Source organism: Hipposideros armiger, unplaced genomic scaffold, assembly GCF_001890085.2.
Source record: "Hipposideros armiger isolate ML-2016 unplaced genomic scaffold, ASM189008v1 scaffold_198, whole genome shotgun sequence".
In the NCBI taxonomy this organism is placed as follows: Eukaryota; Metazoa; Chordata; class Mammalia; order Chiroptera; family Hipposideridae; genus Hipposideros; species Hipposideros armiger.
The window spans coordinates 2,059,811-2,078,823 of NW_017731548.1; the positions used below are offsets into that span (position 1 = coordinate 2,059,811).

Below are 19,013 nucleotides of genomic sequence, written 5' to 3' on the forward strand. Positions count from 1 at the left end.
CTGAAAAATTCCAATGATGTTCATCAGTAACATATATTAATAAATTGTAATGTACACCCACAGAGGAATAAAAATAAACTATTGCTACACGCAATGTGGATGAATTGCATAAACATAATGTTGAACAAAAGAAGCCAGAGACAAAATAATACATACTGTGCAATTCCATTTATATAAAATTCAAAAAACAATACCAACCTACTATTAAAAGTCAGGGTGGTAAATTGAAGAGAAGCAAGAATACTAATAGGAAAAGGAGCACAGTGTGGGCGCTTCTTGGGTACATAATAACATTCCACTTCTTGACCCAATGTTAGCATTGTTCATTCATTCATTGAGCTTTTACATTCTGCATTTGTGTGAGACTTAAATTAAAACTGTGAATACAGCCACAACAACGTGTAAATACATTTTTGATAATTAAAAGTTGTCTGTTATTTACCGCTACTAAAATGTGAATACATATGCATACATGTGTGCCTGTGTGTGTGAAATTTAACTCCCAGAATGTGGCCCAGTCTCTTCTAGGAATATTCTTTGATATGCTACTAAAAACCATTTTTATCTATTAATCACAATAAAAAAGATAATGTTGGTTATTCAAGTTCCAACTTTATATGTTATTTATAACATTAAAGATTTATTTTGAAAGTTTGTATTTTAAACTTTTCATCACTACCCCAAAGATGCCCAATTTTATCTTGTTACCATTTGTGCATGTTTTTACTTTATTGGAAATAGTAATGTGCTATATGACAATGGATTATAAATTCAGCAGAGTCAATGTTTGAAAATCATTCAGGATCTCTGTTTGGAGTCTGAAATATAATACCAGCTTTTTATATAATGAATAACTAGCTAAAAATATTAAAACAATGCAATTATGAAATATAGTCACGAAATACCTATTTAGCCATTCTGAAGAATTCTTAACTATACCTTTGTGTTCATTTTGTACTGTTTCCCTACATCTGAGAGGGCAGGGGGGAGTGAAATGAGGAAAAAAAAAACAAACAAATAGCAATGTATACCTCATATTTTCGGCCGAGTCTTCCGGCATTGGAGCAACAGTTTGTACAGCTGGAAGGTTTTTGCTGGTAGCACCATTCACAAAACTAGAAGAGGAGGAAGAGGAGGAGGACCCTGAATCCACTGCACCTGTTTCCAAAATAATAATGTTTAGCCTTAAACATAAATTTATTGAACAAGATAATTTTCAGTACATCATTACTATCTGATTTTGAAGAATTAGTTATCTGAATTTCAAAACAGAATTTCATAATTAAAAAATCATTTGGCCACTAATACACTAATAACTGTGTAATTATAAATAATAAATGTTGCATAAAATCCAGTTGATTTACTTATATCAATCTAACAAAACTACATATTACAAATGGGGTATAAATAAAAGACATCAACAAATGAAAATAATTTCAGATAAAATGAGGCTGATAGAACAATGCAAATTTAGATGTGAAAAACTTTTTTTATTGCTAGGCTGTAATATTTTTAGTTTTCATCATCTAAGATATAATTTACAATAAATTGAGCTTAAATTTGTGGCACTGCAGCACCAAAAGCTTATTTTGATAAAATGATTGCTTAAGGAGGGCTATAATAAGCATAATTGTACCTGATTTAAAAATAATGAGCTCTCCTCAACAGTATGAAGGTTCATTTTAGAACAGACTTTTTCTATGATACACCATGTAAGTATATGAAATAGCTGTGGAGTTGAGAGACATCTAGTGTTCCTAAATATTACTTTATCTTACACTAATTCCCATAAAACTGAGTTGCTTATTAAGATTTCCTCTCTAACACTTATATAGTCTGGGTGCCAAAATATAAACTGGACAATGGGCCCAATTTAGATGTTGGCCCACAAAATGTGTGTGTGCGTGTGTGTGTGTGTGCGCGCGCGCGTGCATGCATGTATATGTTGCTAAGAAGGAGGTTTATTACTTACATTTTGGTTTTCATTGTAATATTATATGCTTTATACTGTATTTCTAGACCTCTTGCTACCATCGTTTCCTATGTTTATTATTAATTCATGAAATGGAAATTAGAAGCGAATAACTTGTTTCATATAAAGAGGTGACTTAGTTTTTCATTTACCTATATTTTAAAAATAAGTACTTATTTAAAAGAATACCAAATGCAGATTTTTTTCTACTTCATTGGCATATTTCAAAAATCTTAACTTTTTTTTCTGGTATACATTTTGGTAAAAGAAAAACATTTTTATGCCTATTTCTAGAAAGCAAAATGAGTAGAAAGACTAAGATTGTAAACTGAATACAAAAACTTTATATAAAATCTTCAGAGAAGCCATACATAAATATTTATTTATAATATAAATAAATCAAAGATTCTATGTTTTTTAACATGTCATTAATGATGTTTATTTGCTCATATAAATGTGCTTGATAAGAGTACATTCTACTTATTACAACCCCATAAATGTATTGTTCATGATAATGTCAGACTCAGGTGGTATGATAAACAAGAATATACAAAAAGCACAAAGAGGAGCTATGAAATTAATAAAAAATGGGAAGAATCTAAGTAATGATAATAGATGGAAAAGTTCAAGGCTATACAGTTTGGAGAGGAGAAGGCTACTATAGTCAGGGAAGAAAAGTCAGGGATCATCTTGCGTTGTATAAATACCTAAAATGGAATCACAAAGATTTGGGTAAGGATTTATTTAGCTATTAATCAACAGGAACATTTCTGGAAATTTACAAAAAAAAATGAGGCAATTTCAGGCAGGCTTTTAAAATTTGTAGTGATTTGAAATTTTCTGTCCCTAGAATCATTAGGAAAATGTTGGACAATGAATTGGATACAACTGTAATCTAAGTATATAAATTAATTCAATGTCAAACAATGGTTCTTATTCACATGCATTTTTTTATCAAGGTGAAGCTCTTATCGTCAAGGTTCTTAGGGGAGCTCTGCCTTCCCTTAAGAGGATTTAGCAAAAAATATACATTAGGATTCAATGTCACTAAATCTGTTTTCTGTCACTAACATTATTTAATATATCTTGTTATTCTTGATACACTTTACTATTACATATCAAACTTCAGCATTCCAATTATCTTTGGTTTTGCTCCCCAAATACCTATCAGCAATCTGAATTCACTATGGAAGAAACTAGCACTATGTTTTGACACCAAACCTAATGGTGTCCTCTAAAATGACCACTAAAAAAATACAACCTAGAACTACTGACAAATTCTGAAAGGTTAGTAACAAAGCAGAACTTTCTTAGAGACTAAGGTAACCTTAAATAATCAGGGTATTTTATTCTTAAGACCAACTAAGCAGAAAAATGAAGGTATAGAAAACAGAAAGAAAAAGATGAGGTATCACAAAAATATATAAGGACAATACCTGTTGTATTAATCATACTTTTTGGTGTAGCTCCAGTAGCAGCAAATATATTAGAGGTACTGCCTGCCGGCAGCCCACTCCCAGCAGCAGTGGCTCCTACTGTGGTTACAGCTAAACTGCCTGGAGGTGGCTTCTTCACAGGCACCACGACACTCCTGCAAAAAAAGAAATGATGGAAAATAATAATCAACACAAGGTTCAAGGTGAATTCTAATCCTACCATACAGTCAACAGAACTTTCTTTTCTCTCTCCTTCCTCTTTGTTTAAACTCCTGAACAAACTTCATCAGTGAAAATTATATGGATATTAAGAATACACTGTCAAGTGTGCTGACCACTGTAATTCATGAGGTAAATATTTATGAAAGATTTCGAGTTTGCAAACCTTTCTCAAGATGGCACGTGGGCTATAATCATGAATTTAGGAAAACCAGAAAAATATGTGCTCAAGTTAGAATATTTTGCATATGCACATAAGGCTCTTTTTGCAAAATATACATAAAATATTCATTTTACCTACATTATGTTCTCCATGTGTAAAATAGTCATAAGAACTTTAAAAGCTTCTTCACAATAAAGCAAAAAAAATAAAGGAACATTGATGACATGTAATGGCATAATAAGGTTATATTTTATTTATTTTTTAAACAAAATTGAGTTGTTTTTCATACTAGGAATGTTGTTAATTTAAACAAAAGCCTGAAGATTACATTGTGTTAACTTTAAATTATAAATGAATACGAATATTAGTCAATTTAAAAGCTAAAGAAACTATTTCTCTAACATAATAAATATCTTCCTTTCTCTACAGGGAAGCTTCTTTCTTCTAAGTTTACAGCACTGCAACATCATTTAACACATACTTTTAAGCGCTACTCAACCATCATTGAACTTATTTATCTTAGAAAGTAGATGATAAGATGATTTAAGTTCAAATGTAATGCTTGAGAACTGGTGATTAACAGTACAAAACTATCCAACCTAAATAAGGTCTTCAAATTTATCTGTGTTTTATATTATAATTTTCCTATTAAAAAGCTCTACTTAAAGGAATCTATATCAATGGCTCATTCTCAAATAAGTCTATGGCATAAACCTCCTTAATACCAATATTTTCTCAAAGAAACACTTTTGTTAATGTTTTCAATGACTTCTTCAACATCAAAAATCTAAATTTGTAAGAATTATCATTCTTACATGTGCCCCCGATTTTTTTTTTTATTATCTCTGGGTACTTTCTTCTTTTCTCTTCATGGATACAGTCAAATTCATTAGCTCAACCTTGAATTCTCAACTTTCTTATTAAATTACCAAAAACACATTATATTTTCAACCCTTATTAGCCATTCCTTATCTAATGACTTCATTTATTTCATTGAGAGACAGTGTGACATTATAGAAAGAATATAGGATGTGGGCTTAGAAGACTAAGTCATGAGAACTAAATCATTCTCAAGCTGTGTGATCTTAAATTTATTTTTCAGTATAAAGATGGCAAGATGAATGCCACTTATTTCACATACAAGTGGAGAGAATAAATGAGACCGTACTTCAAAAGACTTTGCCAGTTATGACATATCTTGTAAATGTTAATAATTGTTACCACTGTCTGAAGTGAAATAATTCTCTGGATATAAGATATAAAGTATCTAGTTATAATGATCTACATAAAGAACAGTTTAAAGAAGAAGAAACTATAATCTTGGGTTTATCATCAAAATTCTTCTCTAAACTTCTAAAATAATGTTGAGATGCACTGTTTCATTGGCTATCTAACAAGGAAACAAAATTATAAATTCTTAATTTGAAAAGAAGTCATCAGTGAAACTATAATACTTTTTTCTACACCTGTTATTAAAAGCCTTATGGATAAAATAAAGAAACACAGGCGGATTGACAGTGCTGTGAGACGAATTTGAAGACGGTAGAAAAACTAATACCAAAGATTCCTGATTAGCAGATCATTACCAACTATGTGCAAAAACTCTCTGTAAGACCATTACAGGCATCTTGTCAAGTACTAAGGCTAAGAGAAATATAATGTATTATGAAAAATTAGTTATATGGATGAGAGAAAAAAGAGTTTACTCTCAACAACCTGTAACAATGCTTGTAAAGGCAAAAATTATATGCCTGTCCCCCAAAAAACTGAAAGTATCTGATTTAATAACAATTGATGTGAAAGCCTCCACACTTCATTGACTGCAAACTCAGCAGAGTCTGAAATTGTGACATTGCATATAAATATAGTAACACAATGGCTGAAAGTCCAGCTATTAATGTCAGGCAGACCTGAGTTAGAATTCTACCTCCAACAAATACTAGATGTGTGGCATTAGGCAAGTAAGCATCTCTAAGCTCCATTTCCCTAACTTTAAAATGAGACTCAATGGTTTGTACCTCATAAGCTTGTTATAAAGATAAAAGAACATAATGCATATAAAGTGCTTAGCACTTAACCTGGAACATTGTAAGTGGTCAATACATTTTAGCTGTTATTAGTATTTTTATGGCTCCCAAAAGTGCTGATGCAATCTGGCTCTAAATCAGCAACAGTACTCAGATTGAAAGAAGTAATAAATCTGACATGCTTTGTACTTGTCAAACCTCATAAACAAAATCCTACATGCAGTTTTAGGTACCATATTTCACAAATAATGACAAACAGCATCATGTCCATAAGGGACAATTATGATGACAGTAGATCTGCAGAATAAGTCATGTGAGGAAAGGATAAGAGACTAAAATATTATAGAAAAAAGTGAAAAAAATTATAACAATTTTGAAAAATCTGAAGGTATATGATAAGGAAACAAAATGAAACTTATATTGTATCTCCAAATATCATTTAAATTAGGAACAAGGGGAACAAATTGTTAGTAACTTTTATGAGCTCCAGTTTCCAACCACTGACTTGTTCAAATGGCTAGGATGAACATGTCACAAGGGTTGTGCTGAGAGGTGTGGGAAGTTGAATTTTATTGATTTCTCAGATTCTTTCTGTTTACAACTTCATCCATGTATAAGAACTATTTCCTCTATGATTATTATGGTAAATTGTTTATCTGGATCAGAGAACTGTATATTCTTATCTTTAATACCTTTTCTTTACCAAGGCTATCTATTCCCTAGCACCTCAAACCATTCTCTTTCCTAAGCAATCTATTTACAAATAACTTGAAAGTTTACACTTTTCAGTATGTGTTGATAACACATTTGTTATCTTTTGGAATATTATTTTGTATTTTCGACTACTTACATATGAAAGTGAAAATTTTCCACTCTTACAAATTCTTCTATCAGATTGTTTCAACTTTCCCCTTGGTTACCTATCCCACCTACTCCAAAGGCTTTCATAGGAGTCTATGTAACCACTTGGGGTGCATAAATACCCTGAAATACACACAAGTTTCTGGAGTACATACTTTTTTTAGGGTGAGCACATAATTTTTATATAGATTTCAAAAATATAGCCACACAAAAGATATATGCCTCCAGTCTAAACTATTAATATTAAGATATTCCACTCTTCTTGGAGACCAGGAATTCATACTGATGGAATCCTAGAAATTTCTACACTACACACAATTTACCAATTACATTCGTCTATCTTAAGAATATCCTTTCCAAGTTTTCCCACACAATTTACACTTCTGTCCCACACCTTTAAGACTGTAAACTATAAAGAAGAGGCTAATTCCTTTATATACACATAACCTTCATATACTCCAAGGTGGTAAATGTTATCAAAACAGCGCAAGCCAGGAAGTTATACTTTCTAATCACTTCAACAAAATGTTCCATTGACTGATTAATTACACGTTTTGTAATCCATTGAGTCAGGCATTATACGAGGTCTGACAATTAAGTTCAAGAATGCACCCTAGAAAAAGTACTACATACCTCATTGCTGAATATCACATAGTCACCTTCAAAGTACTCCCCTTGGGAAGCTATGCACTGATGCCAGTGCCTAGTCTACCTTTCAAAGCAATTTTGGAACTCTTTTTCTGGAATAGCCATCTGAGCTGTTGTCATATTACCCTTGATGTCCTGAATGTCATCAAAATGTCTTCCTTTCAATATTTCCTTTGGGCCAGATAAAGTGAGTAGGGAGAGTGTTCCGATACAGTTATTTGTTTACTGGCTAAAAACTCCCTCACTGACAGTGCCATGCGAGCTGGTACAATGCTGTGAAGCAAGGGCCATGAATTGCTGGCAAAAAGTTCAGGTCGTTTTTGTCTAACTTTCTCACGCATCCTTTTTTAGCACTTCCAAACTTAGTTCATTGTTTGTCCAGTTGGTACAAATGCATAATAAATAATTCCTCTGCTATGAAAAAAGGTTAGCAACATCACTGCAACAAGTTCATGAACTTAACTGTCAGACCTCGCATAAGCACAAATATGTCCACCACTGAATTTATCCTATCTCTAAGCCAGAGTTGGAGTGTGATCTAAAATTCATTCATTCAACAAATATTTATTGAGCACTATGGTGTTTGTGGGAGTGTTCTAAGTTTTTATACATAGCAATGTATAGAACAGACAAAATCTCTGCCCTCCTGAAATTTGCATTCCAATGAGAGACAGAAAATGCAAATGCTATGAGAAAAATCAAGCATAAGGAGTATTATTGCAAGGATGGCTAAAAAGTGGTACTTGAGGAAACAATGAAGGGGGTGAAGGAACAAGCCATGAGGATTTTATCTAAGGAAAACTGTGTCACAGGCAGAGGGAACAAGGAGAAGGTTGGTGTGACTTGAGAAAACTGAGCGATGTGGAGAGTTTTAAGAGATGAGATGAGAGAATAGGGGCTCAGATCATAAGTACTTGTTCTCCATTGGCTTTTTCTCAGATGCTATCAGAAGCCATTATTAATAGCTTATGAACAGGGAGGAATATGATCTTAGGCTACAACAGGATCACTCTGGCTGCTATGTTAAGGATAGACTTAAGGGGGGAAATGCAATCAAGGGGGACTGAATAGGAACATAACAATATTCCAAGCAAGAAAGGATAGTAGTTTGGATTGGGATGGCAAAGTGAGAGTGGTGAAAAGTGGATGAAAGTTTGACTATATTAAGAAGGCAGAGCAAACAGGATTTGCAGAAGAATGGATGTGGGTGTGAGAAAAGTCAAAGATGTAAAGATTTTTGCCTTAAGCAACTGAAAGAGCAGAGCTGCCATTAACTAAGATAGGGATAACTGGCTGGAGCACGATTTATTTTTTTAATATAACTGTTAAGTTGTTAATATGCAAGTAGTGATGCTGAATAAGCAATTGGATAGATGAATTTCTAACTTAGGAGAGAGGTTTGGGCTGAGACATAAATTTGGGATTCATCAGCCTATATGCTATGTAATGCTAGGATCATAAATGAAATCCCCAAAGAAGTGAGTGAAAATGGTAGACGTGGTCCAAAGGCAGAATCTTGGGGGTCTCCATGAATTAGTTCTGTGACTTTGTAAAAAGGATACTACTATATCTGTATACCTCAAAGATTTGTCCTAAGTATAAAGTGAGATACTGAAGATAAGAAAGGCTTTTCAATAGTGACTCATTAAGGCAATTAGTGTTTCCTAATTATTCATGGCACTGTGTAAGAGTCTCTTTCTTCTTTCTGTTCCCTCCCTCTTTTCTGTAACACTTATTGAGCACGGGTTAAAGAAATACAAAGGCAAGTAAGACATGACCCATGCCTTAGAGATGCTTGAAGGAAATACAAGAGACAAACAAATCAACTGTGCAATATATTTTAATAATTGTTCCAATCAGAGTTATGCACAAGCACTTGTAGGAACACAAAGGATGTGCGTTATCTGGAAGATAGCTAAATCTAAAAGGATCAACAGAAATTAGGAAAGAGGAGAAAAGTTCAATAGAAAAACTAGGCAAAGAGATGAAAAAAACATAGCACACTGAAGGAACTACAAATTGATTTTCAAAACTGGTGAAAGGTGAGGACTTTGTATTCCAAACCAAGTTCATCCTTTATTGTGTATTAACAAGAAATGATTTCAGAATTTTCAAATATTTGTATTTAAGAAAAATGTCTCTGGCATAAATGTGAAATATACATTTAGGGGGTAAAAGCATATGGAAATATGAGGTTAGGAAGTTGCAGAAGGAATCCACTTGAAAGATGCTGACACCTGAAGTGAGATAGTTTTTGGAATGGACATGTCATATCTTTCTGAGATGCAGGTCTTTCAATCAAGTTTAAAAATAGCCATTACTTTTTTGAGACTAATTACAAGGCCATTTCATTTTTCATAGAATTTTGAAATTTTATGGGACTTTGTAGAAACGCATGATTCTGAATGTTGGGGATCTGAGTCCAAGAGCCAAAGAACTAGACAAAGGTCATACAACTACTTACAAAGAGACCCATTATTAATAGCCAGTTCTCCTAATTTCCAGGTTACCACACTCCTCTAGCAAGATTTATAGATATAAAACATTTATCTTGAAAGAAAAAATTGGAGCTTTGGAGAAAAACAATCTGTTACTGATTTTAGGGTGACATTACAATTTATTGACGCGCATGAGAAATCACAAGGTTACTGCTATGATGTTTTCATGCTTTACGAGCCCCTATTTTATAAAATATTTAGAACACCAATGAAAAAAAATACACATGAGAAATAGTTGTGTATTTTATTAACCTGCCCTTTAAAGAGAGATACTTTGTTTGGCTTACTGACTACATGTAAATGCCAGGAGAGACAAAGGCAACAAAATTGGGAAAATTAGGATACCACCAAAACTGTATCTTCTGGCAATTAGCCTTAAAATACAATACCCAGGACATCTGAAGCATTATAAAAGCCGGGATTTCAGTGGCTAGATACAGAAATTTTGAAATGCAAACGCTGGCAGATTTTTAATCAGTTTGGCTTACATTTACATATTCATCCTTTAAAATAATCAAAACATTTGTTTAATTAGAAAACTACAAGAATAGAAATTGAAGTCCTCAGCAGTAATTATAATTTTTGATAATCTTATTTAATTCTAAGTTTAAAGAAATCAACGTACGAGGATTCCATCAAATCTATGAAACATTTCTTCATTGTGTGCTCTGAAGTGTCATCATCCTCAGCACTAATGTTAAAAATGTTACTGTTAAAAACCTAGGGAAAAAAATAACCTAAGCTTGTACTTTAGGTTTAATAATATGAAGGCTATCTACATTGCTTTTTTAGTCTTATATCCTTTTAAAATATATTTTATTTTAGAGATTACCTTTCTCACAGAGTGAAACACTTGGAAGCAAGAATATTAACATTTGAGGGAAAAAAAATTCAGACTACTTTGCCTGAGCATATCAAACCCAGGAATTCGAATATAAACAGGTTTGTAAAATCCTAAGGGATGAAGTATAAATCCTGTAAGATCCATGTTTGTTAGCCAGAGAAGCAACACGATTGTAAGCTTTTTGTAATATCCTAGATTTAAAATAATTTTCTAAACATAACAGTTAAAATGTAAGGAGAAACATATTGTCCCTTGCTTTTTTTTTTTAAATCTTTTGTCCAAACTCAAGGGGAAAACTCTAGAATCCACTGGGAATTAAGACTGAGCTAAATCACAGATACATCAAATTCTCAAAAGACTTAAAATATGTGGATATATAGAGTTAAAATTTTTGTATGAAAAATAAGGTTAAGCTTAATAAAGATAGGGTAAAGCTTAATTGATGGTTTAGGGGAAAAGCGTTACTTCAACCTAAAAATTACAAGGTTACTAATACATGAAAAATATAGTTCAGCTAAAATATTTTATAAGCCATAGATCTATGTAGAAATCTACCAAAAGAGATAGTATTTTGAGAAACTCTGCAACTTATGAGTTCCATGGAGAGATTATTAAGCGTTTCTGTTAGAAATAAAACCATGATAAGTATTTCTCTTTGCTTCATAGTAACAGAACATTAGAAAAGCTGTTATAGTTTTATATTGTAGTTCCTCTATACATATAGTGTTTTCTCACTCTACAACCATACTGGAGGATCTCTAGCATTTTCACTGCTTTAGAAAATTCATAAATATACAAACACAAATAAAAAATATACAAATAAAAAAATTGTGAGGGTCTCTCAGTGCAATCAATGATATATACGTAAATCTGTACAGATGATGATGGGAGGAAATGGGGAAAAAAAGAATCAGCACTTTCCATATATGTAGATAAGAAAATTTATATATTTCATAATACAATCTAATGAAAGATATACTACTAAAAGAAAAAATGTTTATTTTAGTTAAGTCTGTTTCTAAAATTTGACGTTGCAATTTCCCTAATGAAAATGAACTTCAAAAAATAAAAAACAAACTTTAAAACACTGAAATTCATCACTGTTCCATTCTAAGTGGTGAGAAACACCCTACGCCAAAGTTAACATAACTCAAATAACATCAGTTGTTTTAGAAAGTTATTTCCAAACTTACAATATAGAATAACTATAAAGTAAACATTGTTACATGTTGTTTGCAATAGAAACAACAAATTATTGGCTAACAAAAGTGAACCCTAGGTGGTTTCCATGGGGAATTTACAATATTATTAGAAAGAATGATTTAGTTGTACAAAGAAATGAGCAATTGAGTTCATAGCTATTTTTCAACTAAAGATAAACATGATAAATAAGTTATTGGTGGAGTAAGACCCATGATAATTCTGTGTTTGAAACTGGTAGTATTCAGGACTTTGCTTCAAAAGCCTGTCATCTTGGATCCTATTTTCAAGGAATTCAATCTAATGTTAAAGGACACGTCATAACTTGGGTTTCAGGCTTTCGTGCTTCAGAAATATGTTATATACTTCCTAATGTAATTATACTACCTTAAAACATATAAGGCAAATGGTAGCAATATTTTGGAAATATAATTGAAAAATGCAGTTGTCCAGAAACACTTGGGGGATGATGTCTCGGAAAAGCTGCTCAAAGCTCCAGAGTTTGAAGTTAAATTTTTGATGTTGTCACTCTCAATCTATTGAATGGCTGACAGACAATCAAACCCGTCTGGCTGGCTGGCAGCTCATTTTGCTGGCAGGTGGCAAACAATTAGACACACCAATTTGTGCCTCCTGATGACATTAAAGCATGAAACTAAGTTGTATGCAGGGCCTAGTGATTTGTGTGAAAGCATTTCAAAAATAATACTCTTTGCCGTGGCAACTCATTTCAGACTGCCACCTCCCATTATGGCTTTGAGCAGTGAAGACGACAGACTTGAGTTACGTGCAGTGCAAGGCCGCTTCTGTTCAATCCGTCATCAGCGCCCCCTGAGACCTCAATCCCCTCCTTTCATCAATATCACCTCATCATTTACATTTGATAGTAGTTGAGCTACTGCATATATTAACTACACTGGAGTCCCTTTCCCTAAAAAGAATTGAAATATGCTTTGTGTACCTCGATTTCATTTCTACGTATGCAATTTAGAATAATGGTTTCACTCCCATTGCATTTTGCACAAATGCTACCAGTAACAAAAAAAAGAGTTCTATCTTTTTAAAGCAATATTCTCAAAAATGTAATAAATTTTGAGTAGCTAAAAATAAATATTGGAACTCAAGTGATTACGTTTTATTGAAAAAAATTGTTCTAATAATAATCCAAGTTAAAATAAAAATGTTTGACTTAATCTTTATTTCATTGGATTCTCTTATGAAAATCAAAATAGTTCTTTGTATTTATTGTTCCATATTTTAACAAAATTTTGATATATAACTTAAAATTAAATGGAACATAAAACTTCCATAACCATAAATTCAATTATTGTAAATTTATATATATATATATATATATATAAATTATTGTAAATTTATATATATATATATATATATATATATAGAGAGAGAGAGAGAGAGAGAGAGAGAGATTTACAGAGCTATATAATTAGAGATACTTACATGCATGTATTTACATATACTCGCAAACACAGATAGCCTGAGACCATAAATCAAACTGGTGATAGAGGAATATCAATATGAAATGGCATAAGGAATACACCAGGAACTGAATAAATGAACATCTGAATATAATATTAACACAAACAATTAAAAAAGGAAATATTCTCCTACATTTACAGACCCTATTGTTTTTAGTTTTTAAAATTTATGACACTTAACACAGTTTATCTTATATGACAATTATTTGCAAACATTTTTCCTCTTTTTGCTACTCTTAGTTCATAGAAGACAGAAGTAATTTTATTCATCTTTATATCCAACATAATGACTAATGCCATTAGTATCTACAGGATACGTTTTCAAGAAATATGTGTAGGGCACTGACTAAAATGTGTATAGGCAAAGTTTAAATTATATTTATATATAAAAAAGATAATTCATCCTTACTGAAAATGGCTTTACTGCCACACCCCTAACACTAAACACTAAAAAATTACTGTCTCTAGAGAGAGAATTCAAAATGGTGGAGTAGATAAATGCTGTACTTACCTACTCCCATGACCACATTAAAATTAAAACTAAATTATAGAACAATCAAGCTGGAAAACCATCTGAAGTATAGATGAAAAGAAACCCTATAACTAAGGACATAAACCACGCTAAGACTGTTGGTGGGGGTGGAGACATGGAACAGGACTGCACCATACCACGTGTGGTAGTTGAGAATCGGGAGGAATATCTCAGCCATGCAAGTCTTCCCTGCCCTTAAGGAGTGAGGGACCCCAGCCCTACCCTGGGCTCCCTAGCCCAGAATACTAGTGCTGGGAAGAGGAGCCCCCACAACATCTATCTGTGAAAAACAGTGGGGATTTTGAACCCCCTCTGGATGGGAAGGGAAATCCAGATATCCTCTTAAAGGGCCTGCACACAGACTCACTTATTTGGAGGCACTCACTCTGGGCTCGGGCAGAGGGATGGTGACTTGGGAGGAGTTAGACACATACAGGGAGAGGCTGAATTGTGTGGCTTCAGCCAAGTACTGGAGAGACAGCTGCCATTTTCCCTGTGTAGAATCTTCCTCCCGTGCAGCCAGCAGGATGGCGCCATCTTTCCTGTGTAAAGCCCTCCCCCACATGGCCAAATCTGAATCTGCATTGGCCTGGTGAGCTCCGCACTTTCCACCCTGGTGACACCCAGGGATGCTGCCCCACTGAACTAATGCAACAACAGAGGCATTTTATTGATGAGCAGCCCACTCTTTCTTGGACAACTCTCGGGGGTCCATAGGCACTGGGCGGGCAGCAAGTGACCTTGGTGTGCTCTGAAACTTTTAGTGAATAGGTCCAGGCTTAGCACTGGCACCAAACCAGAATCTACATTAACCTAATGAACATCACTCATCCTACCCTCGTGACTCAAGATCCCACCTCACTCAATTCACATAACAACCAACGCTCTAGCAGTAGCTAGCTGTATGGGAGCCAGCAAGTGGTAGCAGGCTTCGGGGTGCCCTGGGTTTTTTGTAGAGCTACCCAAGTCCTGGTATGGGTGGCAGCCATCCTTGGTTTGCAGTGTGGCCTCTCTCACATGCCTCAAGGTCCAGCACAGGCAGTGAACAACTGTGAATTACCTTGTAGCTCCAACCAGGTAGTCACCAGCTGGTCACAGGCTGTGGCTGACTAAGGCCTACACCGGGGCCCATTCCAACAGGTGCAAGAACCAACATACTTAGAGGTTGGCTTCAGATCACAACAGAGGACCACCAAATTAGCCTCAAAAGCAGCACACCCAAAGGGCAGTCTCAGCAGGCACCAAAGCCCACTGGGGCAAATCTTGCTCCATGGGGTAGACACCCAGCACAGCAGCCCACAAGCTGTGGACATAGCCATAACCCACAGCCAGTCAGCCCGAAGGTCAATCCCACCTACCAATGTGCCAATAGCAATAAAGGCTCAACTATAACAGGAAAGAACACACAACCCACACAAGGGACACTTCTGGAGACGTGGCACAGGTGACCAGGGAAACTGCGCCACTGGGTCCCACAGGACAACAACTACTATTCCATAAGGCCACCTGGCCCAGACTGGGAGACACAGCAGATTTACCTAACACATAGGAACACAGAGTGGAAACCAAAATAAGGAAACAAAGAAACATGTCTAAAAAGAAACCAAAACCAAAACCAAAAACAGAACAAGAGAAAACTCCAGAAAAAATACTAAATGAAATGTAGGCAACCAACCTACCAGAGACAGAGTTTAAAACACTGGTTATACGGATGCTCAATGATCTCAGGAAAACGTCAACAAAGAGATAGTTAGCATAAAAATGAACATACAAACCATAAAAAAGAATCACTCAGAAACAAAAAATACAATAACTGAAATGAAGAATACATTGGAGAGAATCAACAGATTAGATGAAGCAGAGGGTTGGAACAGGCAATTTCAAAGATAAGACTGCCAGCCAATTTCTCCACAGAAACTTTGCAGGCAAGGAGGGGCTGGCAAGAAGAGACTGGAATGAAATACTCAAAGTAATGAAAAGGAAGGACCTACTACCAAGACTACTCTACCTAGCAAGGCTATCATTTAAAATTGAAGGAGAGATTAAAAAAAAGCTTCCCAGACAAGAAAAATCTATTTAACAGAGTTCATCACCACCAAACCAATATTATAAGAAAATTTAAAGCAGGGTTGGCCAAGTGGCTCAGTTGGTTAAGAGTTGGCTTGGGAGCACGAGCTCTGAGCAGCAGGGCCGCCAGTTTGGTTTCCACATGGGCCAGTGAAGCTGCACCCTCTACAGCTAAGATTGTGAACAATAGGTCGACCTGGAGCTGGGCTGCCATGAGTGGCTGGCGATGGCATAGGCTGCAGCCCCTGCTGCAGTGGGCTGCCTTGAGCTATGGTGAGTGGCCGGCAGCCAGTGTGAGCGGCCGGCAGCCACCGTGAGTGGCCGTCCAATGGCCAGTGACTGATCTGCCTCGCCCGGGAAGAGCGTAATGATAATACCAACATGGGCCTGTGAAGCAGTATCCTCCACAACTAGACTGAAGAACAAAAGAAGAGCAACTTGTCTGTTCCCCTTCCCTGATTCCCCAATGCTATTCCCCTCCCCCAATTCCCCAATAAAATCTTAAAAAAAAAAAGAGAGAAAAGTTAAAGGGACTTCTTTAAGAGGAAGGGGGAAAATATATATATATATATGGTTGTTGGAAAACTCATGATGCATTTTTGCAATGAAAAACAGAAAAAATATGTCATGACTTTTCCGACAACCCAATATATGAATAACAAAATAGAAGCAACTATGTATCTATCAATAATCACTTTAAATGTAAATGGATTAAACGCTCCAATTAAAAGACACAGGATAGCTGAATGGATAAAAAACAAAACTCATATATATGCTATACACAAGAGACCTATTTCAGATTGAAATCCACACACAGACTTTACACACACAGTAAAGGGATGGAAAAAGTTATTTCATACAAATGGAAATGAAAAAAAGCTGAGAGAGCAATACTTATAACAGACAAAAGGCACTTTAAAACAAAAGCTATAATAAGAGACAAAGAGGGACATTACATGATGATAAAGGGATCAATCCAACAAGAGGATATAACCCTAGTAAACACCTATGCACCCAACATAGGAGCTCCTAAATATATAAAGCAAATATTGAGCAACATAAAGGGAGACATTGACAGTAATACAATCATAGTAGGGGATTTTAATGACCCTTTGACGCCAATGGAAAGACCTTCCAGACAGAAAATCAACAAGGAAACAGTCGCCTGTAATGACACGCTAGACCAGATGGATTTAATTCATATTTTTAGAGCATTCCACCCCAAAGTAGTGAATATACATTCATTTCAAGTGCACATGGAACATTTTTCAAGATAGACCACATATTAGGCCACAAAACTAGTCTTTCTAAATTCAAGAAGATTAAAATCATAATCATATCAAGCGTCCTCCCCAACCATATGGTGTGAAACTAGAAATCAATTACAAAAAAAACAAAAACACATGGAAGCAAAATAACACAGCAGTAAACAATGAATGGCACTAAAGCAATCTGTACATTCAATGCAATCCCTATCAAAACACCAATGGCATTTTTCACAGAACTAGAACAAATAATCTTAAAATTTATATGTAACTACAGCAGACTTCAAATAGCCACAGGAATTTTAAGAACAAAATTGGAAATATTATACAACCTGATATCAAGCTATACTGCAAGGCTATAGTAATCAAAACAGCATTCTACTGGCATAAAAACAGACATATAAATCAGTATAACAGAACATGGAGCCCAGAAATAAACCCATATGTATGTGGTCATTTAATCTATGACAAGGTAAGAACACACAGTGGGATAAAGACAGTCTTTTCAATAGATGGTGTAGGGAAAACCAGACAGATACATGCAGAAAAATGAAATTGGACCTCCTTTTAACACCATATACAAGAAAATATTCAAAATGGATTAAAGATTTAAATGTAAAGACCCGAAACCATAAACTCCTGGAAGATAACATAGGCAGTAAACTCTGTGACATTGCAGTTTGTAATATTTTTTTCTGCTCTCTCTCCTTGGGCATGGGAAACAAAAGAAAAAGGAAACAAATGGGACTACATCAAACTAAAAAGATTTTGCACAGCAAAAGAAACCAGCAACAAAATGAAAAGACAGACAACTGAATGGGGGAAGATATTCACCAATGATATATCTGATAAGGGGTTAATATCCAAAATTTACAAAGAACTCATACAACTCAACACCAAAAAAACAAACAATCCCATTAAAAAAATGGACAGAGAAACTGAATAAGCATTTCTCCAAAGAGGACATACACATGGTCAACAGACATATGAAAAGATGCTTAATGTTACTAATCATCAGAAAAATGCAAATTAAAACCACAATGAGATATAACTTCACACCTGGCAAAATGGCTATCATCAATAAATCAATGAACAAGTGTTGGTGAGGATGTGGAGAAAAGGGAACGCTCATACACTGTTGGTGGGATTGCAAATTGATGCAGCCACTATGGAAAATGGTTTGGAGTTTTCCTCAAAAAATTAAAAATAGAACTACCTTATGATCCAGCAATTCCAGCCCTACATATTTATCCAAAGAAATCCAAAACACTAATTCAAGAAGATATACGCACCCCTATGTTCACTGCAGCACTATTTACAATAGCCAAGATATGGAATCAACCAAAGTGCTCATCAATAGATAACTGGAGAAAGAAACTGTGGCTGAGTAGTACTCGGCCAAAATTAAAAGAATGAAATCTTACCATTTGGGACAACATGGATGCATCTCGAGGGTATTATGCTAAGTGAAATAAATCAGACTGAGAAAGATAGATATGATGTGATCTCCCTTATGGGTGGAATGTAAAGAACAAAATGATCGAACAAACAAAACAGAAACAGACTCACAGATACAGAAAATAAACCGATGGTTGCAAGAGGGGATGGGAGGTTGGGGAGGAGGGTGAAAAAGGTGATGGGATTAAGAAATACAAATTGGTGCCAGCCGAGTGGAGCGATGGTTAAGAACTGGCTTGGAATGCCAGAGGGCCCTGGTTCGGATCCCACATATGAGGGCCAGTGACACTGCCCTCTACAGCTAAGATGCTGAACAACAGCTCA

The 19,013-nt window shown here is 34.9% G+C and overlaps 1 protein-coding gene across 1 annotated transcript in view; it reads right to left on the bottom strand.

Annotated features, from left to right (window-relative positions):
• The window catches only part of NBEA (neurobeachin), a 707,336-nt gene that overhangs the window by 433,916 nt on the left and 254,407 nt on the right, over positions 1–19,013 (bottom strand). Inside the window, exons 31-32 of the mRNA XM_019653151.1 lie at positions 3,409–3,563; positions 1,032–1,158 (exon numbers count right to left, since the gene is read on the bottom strand). Coding sequence (XP_019508696.1) covers positions 1,032–1,158; positions 3,409–3,563 — 282 coding nt within the window. The remainder of the gene's footprint in view (positions 1–1,031; positions 1,159–3,408; positions 3,564–19,013) is intronic.